This window comes from Rhinocladiella mackenziei, assembly GCF_000835555.1.
Source record: "Rhinocladiella mackenziei CBS 650.93 unplaced genomic scaffold supercont1.1, whole genome shotgun sequence".
NCBI classification, from domain to species: Eukaryota; Fungi; Ascomycota; class Eurotiomycetes; order Chaetothyriales; family Herpotrichiellaceae; genus Rhinocladiella; species Rhinocladiella mackenziei.
In genome coordinates this window covers 2,695,208-2,708,360 of record NW_013550604.1, presented here as the reverse complement: position 1 = coordinate 2,708,360, position 13,153 = coordinate 2,695,208, and the positions used below count along the sequence as shown (strand labels likewise).

The 13,153-nt window shown below is 50.1% G+C and overlaps 2 protein-coding genes across 2 annotated transcripts; both read left to right on the top strand.

Annotated features, from left to right (window-relative positions):
- Nucleotides 1-325: 325 nt before the first annotated feature.
- Nucleotides 326-5,115, top strand: Z518_00953 (uncharacterized protein; the record flags this gene model as incomplete). Its single annotated transcript, XM_013421554.1, has 4 exons — nt 326-757; nt 810-3,839; nt 3,891-4,120; nt 4,170-5,115. The coding sequence occupies 4 exons, from the start codon at nt 326-328 to the stop codon at nt 5,113-5,115; spliced, it is 4,638 nt and encodes a 1,545-aa protein (XP_013277008.1).
- A 684-nt stretch (nt 5,116-5,799) lies between these two features.
- Nucleotides 5,800-12,403, top strand: Z518_00952 (uncharacterized protein; the record flags this gene model as incomplete). Its single annotated transcript, XM_013421553.1, has 2 exons — nt 5,800-5,825; nt 5,884-12,403. 2 exons carry the CDS (start codon nt 5,800-5,802, stop codon nt 12,401-12,403), a joined length of 6,546 nt encoding a protein of 2,181 aa, XP_013277007.1.
- Between the last annotated feature and the right edge of the window lie 750 nt (nt 12,404-13,153).

Genomic DNA, 13,153 nt, shown 5'->3' with positions numbered 1-13,153 from the left:
TTGCACCTAGACGATTCTCCTCCCATCACACACCTTCTTTTCTTCATTCTTCTGCGCGAAACTGTCGCCGCCTTCTCTTCCTCGACAATTCGAATATGCGCGTTTTCTCAGAGTGCTGACGTGAGCCGACTCTTCCGAGCGATCTGCAAGCCTCAGGAAAAAAGATACCCGTATCTCGCCTCTACGAGCTGTGTCAACTTCCAAGAATAGCAGGGCGATAGATAACCTGGATCCAACAGTGGCAGATCTCGAATCTGCTACTCTTTGATCGAAAAGTCAGCCGTCCTGCCCGCCGGGGGGCATGCCCTGACCCTTTCACTACATAATGGCGCGGATACATTTCACCAGTGGGGAGAGCAATGTCTCTAGACCCGTCAGGAGAATGCGCTGGGCCACAACTCGCAAACCGGGTCAGAGTGGAGCGAAGAAGAGGATGTCTTTACTCCAAAGGATGCCCAGGGTGACCGTATCGAGCTATGAAGAAAAAGCTACCGGCCATAAAAATAACGGTGAGACTTCAGAAGAAAGTCCAATGGACGAGCAGAAGCCGGAAAAAGGCTCGCAGGAACGCACCATCTACGTGAATCAGCCTCTTCCCCCCGAGGCGAAGACGGAGGAGGGCCACATTAAAGCCCAGTATGCGCGGAATAAAATCAGGACCTCCAAGTACACCCCCTTGAGTTTCGTGCCGAAAAACTTATGGTTCCAATTTCACAATATTGCCAACGTATATTTTTTGTTTATTGCCATTCTGAGTGTGAGTCGGCCTGCCCCAATCGCATGGTAACATGTCAGTCTGACCGGCTTAGATTTTCTCCATTTTCGGCGCTTCCAACCCTGGCCTTGCAGCTGTACCTCTGATATTCATCTTGACCGTCACCGCCATCAAAGATGCTGTGGAGGATTGGCGCAGAACCGTGCTGGACACTGAACTCAACAACTCTCCCGTCTACAGGCTGGTGGACTGGGACAACGTCAACTCATCCGACGACGACATCTCTCTGTGGAGACGATTCAAAAAGGCGTGCACCAGATTGGTCATTTCTACCTACCGTTGGCTCAAGAATTCGAAGCGCAGGAAATCCAAAAGGTCAGAGAAGGATCCAACGGCGCTCGGTCTCCAACGAAGTCCTTCCACTGCCACAAGGGCCACAATTCGATCCTCGATCTACTCGGAACACACCTCGTTTCACTCGACTCACAGCCAGACCGGGGACGACATCGCCATGACTCCCGTTCCGTCTCCAGCCTATCGATCAAGCCTGTCACCGAATGGTCAGCTTTCCGCAAATGGCGAGCCACCCAGCAGTGCACTTTCGTATGAGACGGCGGATGAGGCCGGTGCGGGTGCGGATAATGCGCCGTCAATGCTCCGAGTACAGGATCCCGCGAAACGCAAAAGCAACGTGCCGGCACCCAAGGACTATGGCAGTTTTATCAATCCCCACAAGGAAGTCCCAGACAAAGCCCGTTTCAAGAAGGATTACTGGAAGAACGTCAAGGTGGGGGATTTCGTCCGCATCTACAACGATGAGCAAGCTCCTGCCGACGTCATTGTGCTCTCAACCTCCGACCCCGACGGAGCGTGTTATATCGAGACCAAAAACTTGGATGGCGAAACCAACTTGAAAGTTCGTCAAGCGCTCCAGGCAGGGCGCAAGGTCCGGCATGCAAAGGATTGTGAATACGCCGAATTCGTCATTGAAAGTGAAGGCCCCCACCCCAACTTGTACTCCTACAGCGGTGTTGCCAAATGGAGACAACAAGATCCGAAGGATCCCAACGGGACGCCGCGCGAAATGGCTGAACCAGTTACGATCAATAACATGCTCTTGCGTGGTTGCAGTTTGAAAAACACGGAATGGGTTCTCGGTATCGTGGTATTCACAGGAGGTGAAACCAAAATCATGCTAAATGCGGGCATAACTCCTAGCAAACGCGCACGAATGGCTCGGGATCTGAACTGGAACGTCATTTACAACTTTATCATCTTATTCTTCATGTGTTTGGTTGCTGGTATTGTGCAGGGCGTGACCTGGGCGGAAGGCAACAATTCCCTGGACTACTTCGAATTTGGCTCCATTGGTGGCAACCCGCCCACAGATGGATTCATCACCTTCTGGTCGGCCGTCATTTTGTTCCAGAACTTGGTGCCTATCTCCCTATACATTACACTCGAAATTGTCCGATCCATTCAAGCATTCTTCATCTGGTCTGATGTTCACATGTACTATGAGAGGCTTGACTATCCCTGTACCCCGAAGACCTGGAACATTTCTGATGATTTGGGACAAATCGAATACATCTTCTCGGACAAGACCGGCACATTGACTCAGAATGTCATGGAATTCAAGAAATGCACCATCAATGGAGTGCCCTACGGCGAGGCATACACTGAGGCGGAGGCAGGTATGCGTCGAAGACAAGGTGTTGACGTCGAAGCTGAGGCTGCACGAGTCCATCAAGAGATTGCCGAAGCCCGTGTGGAGATGCTCAGGCTGCTACGGAAGACTCACGACAACCCATACCTTCATGACGACGAACTCACTTTTGTGGCGCCAAATTTCGTTGCCGACCTCAATGGAAAGTCGGGCGAAGCGCAGGCGCGGGCGAACGAGGAGTTCATGGTTGCTCTGGCACTCTGCCATACCGTTATAACAGAAACAACCCCCGGCGATCCGCCAAAGATCGAGTTCAAGGCTCAATCTCCCGATGAAGCTGCTCTGGTCGCTACAGCGCGCGATGTTGGCTTTACTGTCCTCGGGCGCACCAAAGAAGATCTCCACGTCAACGTTCGTGGTGAAGACCGAACATACCACATCCTCAACACGTTAGAATTCAATTCAACCCGGAAACGAATGAGCGCCATTGTTCGCATGCCCGATGGAAAGATCAAATTGTTCTGCAAAGGTGCCGACAGCATGATTTATTCGCGTTTGGCCCGAGGCCAGCAGCAAGAGCTCCGTAAGGCGACGGCTGAAAATTTGGAGATGTTTGCCCGAGAAGGCCTCAGAACGCTCTGTGTGGCCGAGCGAGAAATCGACGAAGATTACTATCAAGAATGGAATAAGGACCACGACTTCGCGGCCCAGGCTTTGACTGACCGTGAGGATCGACTTGAAGAGGTCGCCGATAGAATCGAAAGAGAGCTCACCCTTCTTGGAGGAACGGCTATCGAAGACCGTCTCCAGGATGGCGTTCCAGACACAATTGCCCTTCTTGGACAGGCTGGAATCAAGCTTTGGGTCTTGACTGGTGACAAAGTCGAAACTGCCATCAATATCGGTTTTTCGTGCAATCTCCTGTCCAATGAAATGGACTTGATCTTATTCGATATGCCAGAGAGCAAGATCGAGGATGCCAGTGTACTTCTCGACCAACATCTTCGCACATTTGGTCTGACTGGATCTGATGAAGAATTGGCTGCTGCTCGGCATATCCACGAACCTCCGCCTCCCACCCATGCTTTGATCATTGACGGAGAGTCTCTCAAGCTGGTGCTGCAGGACGAGTTGAGGCAACGCTTTTTGCTCTTGTGCAAGCAATGCAAGTCCGTCCTCTGTTGTCGAGTCAGTCCCGCTCAGAAAGCGGCCGTCGTTCAACTCGTTCGAAACGGTCTCGACGTCATGGCATTGTCCATTGGCGACGGTGCCAATGATGTGGCCATGATACAGGAAGCCGATGTTGGTGTTGGTATCGCCGGTGAAGAAGGACGACAGGCCGTCATGTCGTCTGACTATGCCATTGGCCAGTTTCGGTTTCTCCAGCGACTGGTTTTGGTACATGGGCGCTGGTCTTATCGACGACTGGCCGAATCCATCGCCAACTTTTTCTACAAGGTATGTCGTAGCCACACTGATCGATAATGGATCGTTCTAACTGTGCTGTAGAACTTGGTCTGGACTTTCGCCCTCTTTTGGTATCAGATATACAACGACTTTGACATCACATACCTGTTCGACTACACCTACATCCTCCTGGTCAACCTGGTCTTTACATCAGTGCCTGTGGGTCTCATGGGCATTCTTGATCAAGATGTCAGTGACAAGGTTTCGCTTGCGGTCCCCCAACTGTATCGCCGAGGAATGGAGAGAAAGGAATGGACACAGACTAAATTCTGGTAAGGAAAACAGTGTGCATGGAGAGATGACAGCTGACGCGGGTGCCAGGCTCTACATGGCCGATGGTCTCTACCAGTCAGCTATTTGCTACTTCATGGGCTATCTTCTTTTCAAGCCAGCGACCTTCGAGACGGAAAATGGCCGAGGCATCGCCGATCGAAGCCGTATGGGTGTCTACATCGCCTGTGTTGCGATCATCGTCATCAATTCCTACATTCTTCTGAACACTTACAAATGGGACTGGATCATGATGTTGGTCACCGTCATCAGCTGTCTTCTGATCTTCGCCTGGACGGGAATTTATTCGTCTTTCGAGTCCTCCTTCCAGTTCTACAAGTCGGCCGCGGAGGTATACGGACAATTGTCATTCTGGGCTTATTTGCTCCTCACCATTATCATCTGCCTCTTGCCTCGATTCTCGATCAAATATTTCCAGAAAAACTACGTGCCCTACGATATCGATATTGTCAGAGAGCAAGTTCGACAAGGCAAATTCAAGTATCTGGACGAGTACGAGGCATACGTGCCCCCCAAGCTTGTGGACGTCTCCGGGACGTCGTCGGAGCAACCCGAGGAGACTCCCACCGAGGCAGATGGCCGTGGTCATGGCAGATATTCAAGTATGGCTGAATCTCAGCGGCCGATATATCCACCCTCAGAGGCCCCCACTCGCGATTATCGCCAGCCCCACAGCCAGACTGGTAGTGACGGCACGGATAGGACGAAACCGTCTCTTGATATGACGAGACAGCCTGGGGAATCATCAACCCCCGAAAAAGCGAAGCGGAGGAGACCTACGCTGGAGCGAGTTCGTTCCTCCTTTGAGAGACAACGACAATCCTTTGACAAGTTGAGGCCGAGCTTCGAAGGTAGCCGAGACTTCACCAGCGCCGCCATGCTGGCCAGAATGGAGTCGAGTTACTCTCACCCTGGCAGCCCTCTTTCGCACACCAATACTAGGAGGACCCATGATATCGCTGAGGAACTCCCGTAGTGGCCTCGACTCACCCGTCTCAATGGCACATTGGTTTTTCTCATGACCTTATGCCCCTTCTTATGTTATGACTCTTGCTGTGTCAGTTGCAGTCCTGAATGGATTGGGGCATCCAGGCGTTCCGGGATTGGAATTATTTAGCGAGTTTTATGTGCTGTACATATTTTAGAGTTTACTGGAAATGGAGGAAGGCCGAGATTGTGTGGAAGTTTCGCGATTGCCGGTGTGATCTCAACTATTCCTGCTACCGAGAGGGGGGTTGAGAGGACGGTCAGATTGCGCCGTAGCTTGTCCCCGAGATACTGGTAATTCACTAATCTCGTCGCTTCGATCTTTCAGGCGAATGATGAATTAGGTAATCGTAGAGCCTTGCGTGAGAGGATGCCATTTTACACCCTGCACGCGACTGCATTGGACGCGCCGCGGCTTCTCCTGCGGAGAACTTGGAAACGGGCCCTTGGAAACTACCCTCGTCAACCATCATTTATAAAACTTACTTCACCCGATCAACAGGCCAATACCACGTCTTGAATGCCATACATACAATCCTCATCCCCGGTCACTTTCTTCTTCACTACTTCGTTCAAATTATTATTCCTTCACTATGAGATGTACCAACTTGGCCCTGCAGCCGACACCACCCTACCTGTCTTGTTCCGCTGATCTTCTTCGTCGACCGCTGTCATGGCGGAATTCATAGCTACTCTCCAGTGAGTCTAACATGGGGTAACTGAGAAGATGCAGAGAGTAACATATATTTTGGCGTAGAGAAATTAGACAACTGCCACCCGAACAACACCTTTTTTGCCCTCGTCGAGGCTCCAACGACCCAGACAGATTCGAGGATTGGCGAAATCCCAACGCCGACGGAGGAGAAAGACATGATCCGAACCGAATAGCAAGAATCGAAGAGACCAAGATCCGTCGGAAGAAGTTCGTTTGCTCGCTACAACTCCTCGCATATGATGGACAAGAAAGTGAACAGTACCAGCGCTTCATCTGGGAGACCCTTGACGAAGCCCTCAGCAAATGCGATGTCTGTATCCGCGAGTACTATGTCGCCAAGATAGACTTTGTTGCAGAGTTGAGACAGGATTATGAAGAAGAAGACATCAAAAATTTCCTTGAGATCATAAATCGGAGGGATGTCCAACGCATTACGGACGGACTGGATGCTGCAGGCAAGATCCTGAAGGATACACCGGAACATAAGAGGGGGACATCAGTGCTGGAACCCAAGCACCTGCACGCCTTGTTTGAAGCTTTGGTCTGTGAAGCTTTCTTGCAAGACGAAAACCTTTTGCATGCCCATTTCGATGGGCCATTCAAGATGATACAAACCAAGAAACCGCTTAAAATGCGAGAGATTCTGCCGGGTGCCACCCAATTCTTATTTGACTCAAATACAACTCGGATGGCATGGGCGAGTGCGATCTGGGGTCGGCTTGATCGGTGCCCGACGGATCTTGAATGGGACTGGGCAATGAAAGATATTCTGCAAAAGAAGCTGCAGCTGGCTTCGGAGCCCAACGATGTTGCAAAACTCTGGAGTGCGTTGACTTTGGTCGTGAGTAGACTTGACCAACGAATGATCACATACAAGCTCTTCGACCTGCATCCGAATCTGGGGACAACCGCATTGAATCACCTGGCCAAACGAACACAGGCGGCACCTTTCATTATTGGAACATTGAAGACGATCTTGGACACCGCTCCCGACGCATTTTGGCAATCAATGGGATCAATCTCCGCGCAAACTGTTGTCGAACAGATCTTTGCCACTCCCCACTTCAACAAGCATTTGCAAGAATCAGAATCGAAGCAACCGGGCATGCTGTCATGGATCTCCTCATTATTAGGTTCGCTCAAACCTGCAAATCGGCCCGTGGCTGCACACTCTATTGTAAGTCAATTATTTGAGAGAATTGACAGTAGCAATCTCAACATCTTTGCGAGAACTGCATGCTTCGAAGTGGCTGTCAAAGGTCTTCTCCACACGATAATTAGCTTTTCCGACGATGAGAAGAATCGAAAGTCTGTTGAAAGGTTGGTTTTACTAGATATCCTTAATCTGATCGGCCATCGGCTCGACGAGATCCTCAAACCAAGAGACCCCACCATCACAAATTCGCTGCGAGCGGAAACGAGAGACGACATTTTGAACATTGTGAAAAATTCAGTCGCTCTGGAGTGTCAATGTCTCAAATCAGACTTTGAAAGTTTAACCCAGAAAGAGCCCCTTCGACATGGATCGAGCTCATACTCGCCTGAAATCTGGACTGCTGTCATCAACAATTTAAGGGACGATGATCCTGAGCTGTCATCCGCCGCGCTCATCGGGATCATGCCTTTGCCAGGTCTTGAACGGTTTCGGATCAAAGATGGTCAAAGTCTGGCACAGGAGAAAAAGTCATTTAACATGATCTTCGAAAAGCTGACAGGAATGGTGGCGAAGCTTCTGGAGCGGATTTCCGAATTCAAACCAGACCATCTTGATCATCTATTCAGAGTCCAAAATACCAATATGTCTTTAATGTCAACACTGTTCTCTCCAGACACAAATACATACCAAGCAGCCACCGAGATGGTCAAAAACATCAGCAGCGAGCCAGGTCGAAAGGAGGCACTCGCGCATTTGATCGATGCATTCCTTGGAACAACCGTATACGGTCTCTGTTGGACGTTCCGGCGGATCGCCAACTTCAAGACATTTTCATCAGTTCCCCGAATGCTCAACATGGGCATGGAAATTCTCGATGTCCTTTGCAATCCGACAAATGGCAAACTCAGAAGAGCAGATATTTCCAGCCGAGATGCCTCCGCTGTGCAAAACTATTGGTCTTACCAGTGGATTGCTCTTCGAGTCATCTATAGCCAAACAGAACGGTGGTCGCTCGAGCTCCATAATAAGGCGGTCATGGTTGAGGTCTGCAGAGACGCCATGCAATATGCTGAAGCACTCTTTGACCAATACGATCTTTTCGCGAGCGTCCTGATCAAGTTGAAGCCTGAAAAGGCCCAAGAGATCCAAAAGACCTTGTTGGACTCGAGTGACTCGCAATCGGGGTCACCATTGAATACCCTAGATGCAATGTCCAAATGGTTAAGACTTCGGGACGAATACCTTGCGGACACACTGGTATCTCTCATTTCCAACATGCTCTACAGACTGAAGCGGCATCAGGCTTTAGTGACCGATCATGAAGGCCTGGCATATGTCCAAGAGGTTGCAACCAGGGACTCTATCAGAACTATCCTTTCTGCCGCCCAAAAAGCAAGATTAGTTCGAACCTTAGAGAACTATTACGACCGACAAATCGAAAGACCCCAACTCAAGACGCAAGCCACTCTTAACTTCAAAGACTGGACTGATTCAGCCACCCGCGCACGGTCTGGGGCATCAACGCCTGATCCCAGAGACAAGAACGTGGACGAGTTCGGAGACGATGACGTTGCAGATGACGACCTAATTCAGATCGAAGGCGAGACACTAGATACTCAGAAGGCCACGATCACCATCAAAGACAAGAACAAAATCAAATCTCTGCTATCAAATTCGCAAGCCTCGAAGCACAGACCTTCTTCGATATCTGTAAAGGAGGTTGAAGCAAAGAAGGCCCAGGATGCCAAAGCTTTCATCGAGCAGCGTAAGCGCGAAGAAGCTGCACGAAAGCTGAGAGATAAGGAAGCTGCCTTGAAATTACGCGGTCAGACTGGAGTCGGAGCCCAAACCATGGGCCAAGGTTCGGGAGTGGCCGGCATCGGTATACTTGGAAAAGATCATTCTGCCGGTACAAGCAGTCTAATGGTATCATCGGAATCTGAATCTGAGACAGATTCCGATGAGGAGCTGTTTGGGAAGCCGCAGAGCAATGGTCCGACATTCCGAAGTCAAGCTGGGCTCAGAAAGCCCATGCCCGCCGGGCCCGTACGAAAGATCAAGCAAATTCGGTCGCAAAAGGATGTCAGAGCACGGCTTGCGCCTGACCTCAGCGACTTGCACCGGATCATCCTAAGTTGGGATTTCTTTGCCGAAACAGACCTCCCCCCGACATCAATGAAGGAGGACTACACACTTGTGACAGATACGTTCCGAACTCCTCAGGAGTACCAAAAGACTTTTGAACCGTTGCTGATACTTGAAGGCTGGCAGAGTTTTCGTGCAGCTCGCGAAGATGGCACTTTCAAACCTTTCGAGATAAAAGTGGCCAATTCATTGATTGTGGATAGCTTCTTTGAAGTCAACTCTCAGGTCTCTCTTGCCGAAGGAAAAGATCTGGGCATTGGGACGTCCGACGTGGTGTTACTGTCCAAATCCAAAACACCAGAGCTAGATCCCAGTGAACCACACTGCTTCGCAAGAGTAAAGGAAATCGTAAGAAAGAAGGGCGAAGTCCAGGTTGTCTATCGTCTCAGCGCCGCAAACAACCCCTTACGACCATTCTTGAACGACAAGTCAACCGTCTACGGAGTACAAATTCTATCTCTCACTCCGTTAGAGCGAGAATATGGTGCATTGATGGCATTACCGTACTACGATCTTTGCGACGAAATTATCCGGGCAAAGCCTTCCCCCATCCCGGATTACACCGACAAGGAACTTGAGCCTATCAAGAAGGCTTACGACGTGAATCTTGCTCAAGCAAAAGCAGTGAAATCCGCCCTGGACAATGATGCTTTTACTCTGATTCAAGGTCCGCCTGGTTCGGGAAAGACAAAAACTATTTGTGCTCTTGTCGGGGCTATGATGACGGGCTTCATCAAGAAGCCAAGCAACACTCCCCAATTGAACGCCGCAAGTGGGCGTGGACCGACTCTTCCGCCAGCTGCGAAGAAGATCCTCGTTTGTGCTCCAAGTAATGCTGCAGTCGATGAATTGGTCATGAGATTCAAATCAGGTGTCATAATGCTGGATGGTTCTTTTGGGAACTTGTCCGTTGTTCGTCTGGGCCGGACGGATGCCATCAACACCAATGTCAAGGATGTCACTCTAGAAGAACTCGTCAATGCGAAGCTCAGCGTAACTGCGTCGAAGGATCCGAAAGAAGACATTCATTCGGTAATGATGGAGCACAAAGCGGTGTCAGATGAACTGAATTCCCTCCGAGATCGGATCAGTGACCAGCGGGGCAAGGGGCAACCGGTTTCAACAGCAGACGAACAACTCATGGATCAGCTCAAGCGCAAGAAAAATGGGCTAGGTTCCAAGATTGACGACATGAGAGAGCGTCAGAATACTGCGTCTCGTGATATGGAGCTCAATCGGAAACGAGTGCAGCAAGAAATTCTCGACTCAGCCCACGTTCTCTGTGCCACCCTGAGTGGAAGCGGCCATGAAATATTTCAAGCTCTCAACATCGAGTTTGAGACGGTCATTATTGATGAAGCAGCCCAGTCCATCGAGCTTTCCGCCTTGATTCCTCTCAAATATGGATGCTCGAAGTGCATCCTCGTTGGTGACCCGAAACAACTTCCACCTACAGTTTTGTCACGAGAAGCAGCGAAATTTCAATATGAGCAGAGTCTGTTCGCACGCATGGAGAACAACCACAAGAAAGATGTACACCTCCTGGATACGCAATATCGCATGCACCCCGAGATCAGCCTCTTCCCGAGTAAGACGTTCTACGACTCTCGGTTGAAGGATGGCAACGACATGGCCAAAATTCGACGACGACCGTGGCACAATAGTGAGATCTTTGCACCGTATCGCTTCTTCGATGTGCAAGGGATGAGTCAGGCGTCAACCAAAGGCCACTCGTTGATCAACACTGCCGAATTGAACGTCGCAATGCAACTCTACGACAGATTAATAACCGACGTTCCCCGATACGATTTCTCAAGAAACATTGGTATTATCACTCCATACAAAGGACAGCTCAAAGAGCTTAAAATGCGCTTCAAGCAACGATATGGTGAAGACATTACTTCCAAGATCGAGTTCAATACCACCGACGCTTTTCAAGGTCGAGAAAGTGAAATCATCATCTTCTCCTGTGTCAGAGCTTCGACCAAAGGTATTGGTTTCTTGAACGATATCCGCCGTATGAATGTCGGTCTGACTCGAGCCAAATGCTCTCTGTGGGTTCTGGGTAACTCGCCATCCCTCACACAGGGTGAATTTTGGCGTGCGTTGGTTAATGACGCGAAGAGCAGACATGTCTACACGGAAGGCGATATTCTCAATCTACTTCGGCGTCCTTTGTTGACAGAAGAGATGATGAAAGATGACATAGAGATGATTGACGTGGGTGACTCTGTCTCTGACGCCCCAAAGTCCTCTACTACTCGCGACGGGCCAAGTGTTTCGAGGCCAGATTCCAAGGAAGCAACACAAACTCGGAAAACGAGAGCTACAGAAGAGTCTCGATCTGGTTGCTCTATGCATCAAAGCGCGTCATTGTCTTCGAGATCAAGCAGCTCTCTTTCTCACCGTTCATCTACGCCGTCCTCCACAAAGTCCGAAGTCAAGCCTCGCCGCGACTCGACCCCCAGCGAGACGAAGAGAGAAAAGTTGAGACCCGAGACCAAGAGGGACCCACATTTACTGTCCAGCAAAATGGAGATGGAAAAGAATATCGAACCGGAGCACGCCCAGCCTAACACTGGCATCTACGGTCCCTCGGGAGGCCGCTTCGGTCTCAATGACCTAGCTAAATGTGCAATTTGTGGCTCCCACGAACACTTTAGCTTCAACTGCGATAATGAGGAAGCACAGGCTGCAGCTATGGGCAACTGCACTCGATGTCACCTACCCGGACATACTTATACAAGCTGTCGTGCACCTCGGTGCCTCTCTTGTGGCGAAGTAGGGCACAGCTCAGAGCATTGTACGGCACCTCGCCACATGAGACTAACGAATGTCCAACAAGCAGAAGTGAAGAAACAAGAAATTCGCTTCGGGGAAGCCAGAGATCGAGCTCGAGAAAAAAGAGCGGAGAAGCAGCTGGGTGAGCATGGAGCTAAGATCCCGACCGTCAAAAGTACCTTGCCCTCTGTCTCTTCAGCAACTAATGGGGTTGGAGGTGAGGTAAAGAGAAAGCGAGATGAATCAAGTAACTCGGATGAAAGAAAAGTTCCCAGAATCAAAAAAGATACCAAGTCTCCTGGTTCTAGCATCGGAACTCAGACCAGTGCGTCTGCGGATGTGGGCCCCGGCCGTGCTCCATACGGGCCAGCGCCAGGGTTATCCAGGCCACCAGGAGCTGGACGACCAGCGATGACGGGACAACCGATGGTGAGAAAGAAGACGTCGAGGCCAGATGACATGTTTATGAAGAGGAGATGAAGCGAATTTGTGGCCCCTTGGGTGGCTCCTTGCGACATCTACGTCAATTCCTACCTCGGATATAGGGCGGTTATCTTATTCTCGAGGTTGAGCTTGCAGTTAGGATACGCCATGGATCCACGGCCACGTTTATGTCGGGTGCAATCACTGGCGTACAGGAAAGAGAGCATTGATGGCGTTGTTACATTAGACACCCTACCATGACAGCACGTCGAGGGAGTTTTGAAGCCCTGAACTGGGTCGGAGCTGGACTGAATTGAATCGCATGTACTGCTTTCCAAGCATTGTGATTAAAGCGTCCTATGTGGCTTACCCTAGGCTTGATCCTGGTAAACCCCATTATCATGCTGGTCGCCAATAAGAAAACAAGGCCGGAGACTCAAAAAGACGAGATTATGAATCTGGTCCTCGTAGGAATATGCCTTGCATCTATTCATGTTTACGGTCTACCCCAAATATTATCAGATTGAAGGACAGCCATATTATACCCGGCCTAAAATGACAACCAAAGCTCGAAATCCGAGAACAGAAACCAAAAGCTCACACGAGGTATTTATCAAACACTGCCATGACGTCCCACTGAAGGCTTCCTGTCTACGCAGCATGCATGAAGTGCTCAATTCGCCCCATCCATCTGTTCCGAACTGGTGAGAGTACGATTCAGGCTCAGCCTTTGAGCGTCCTTTTCCATCTCGGAAATGCTGTCCAGTTCGTCTTCTTCGTCCCGATATCTACTATCATTCTTCTTCA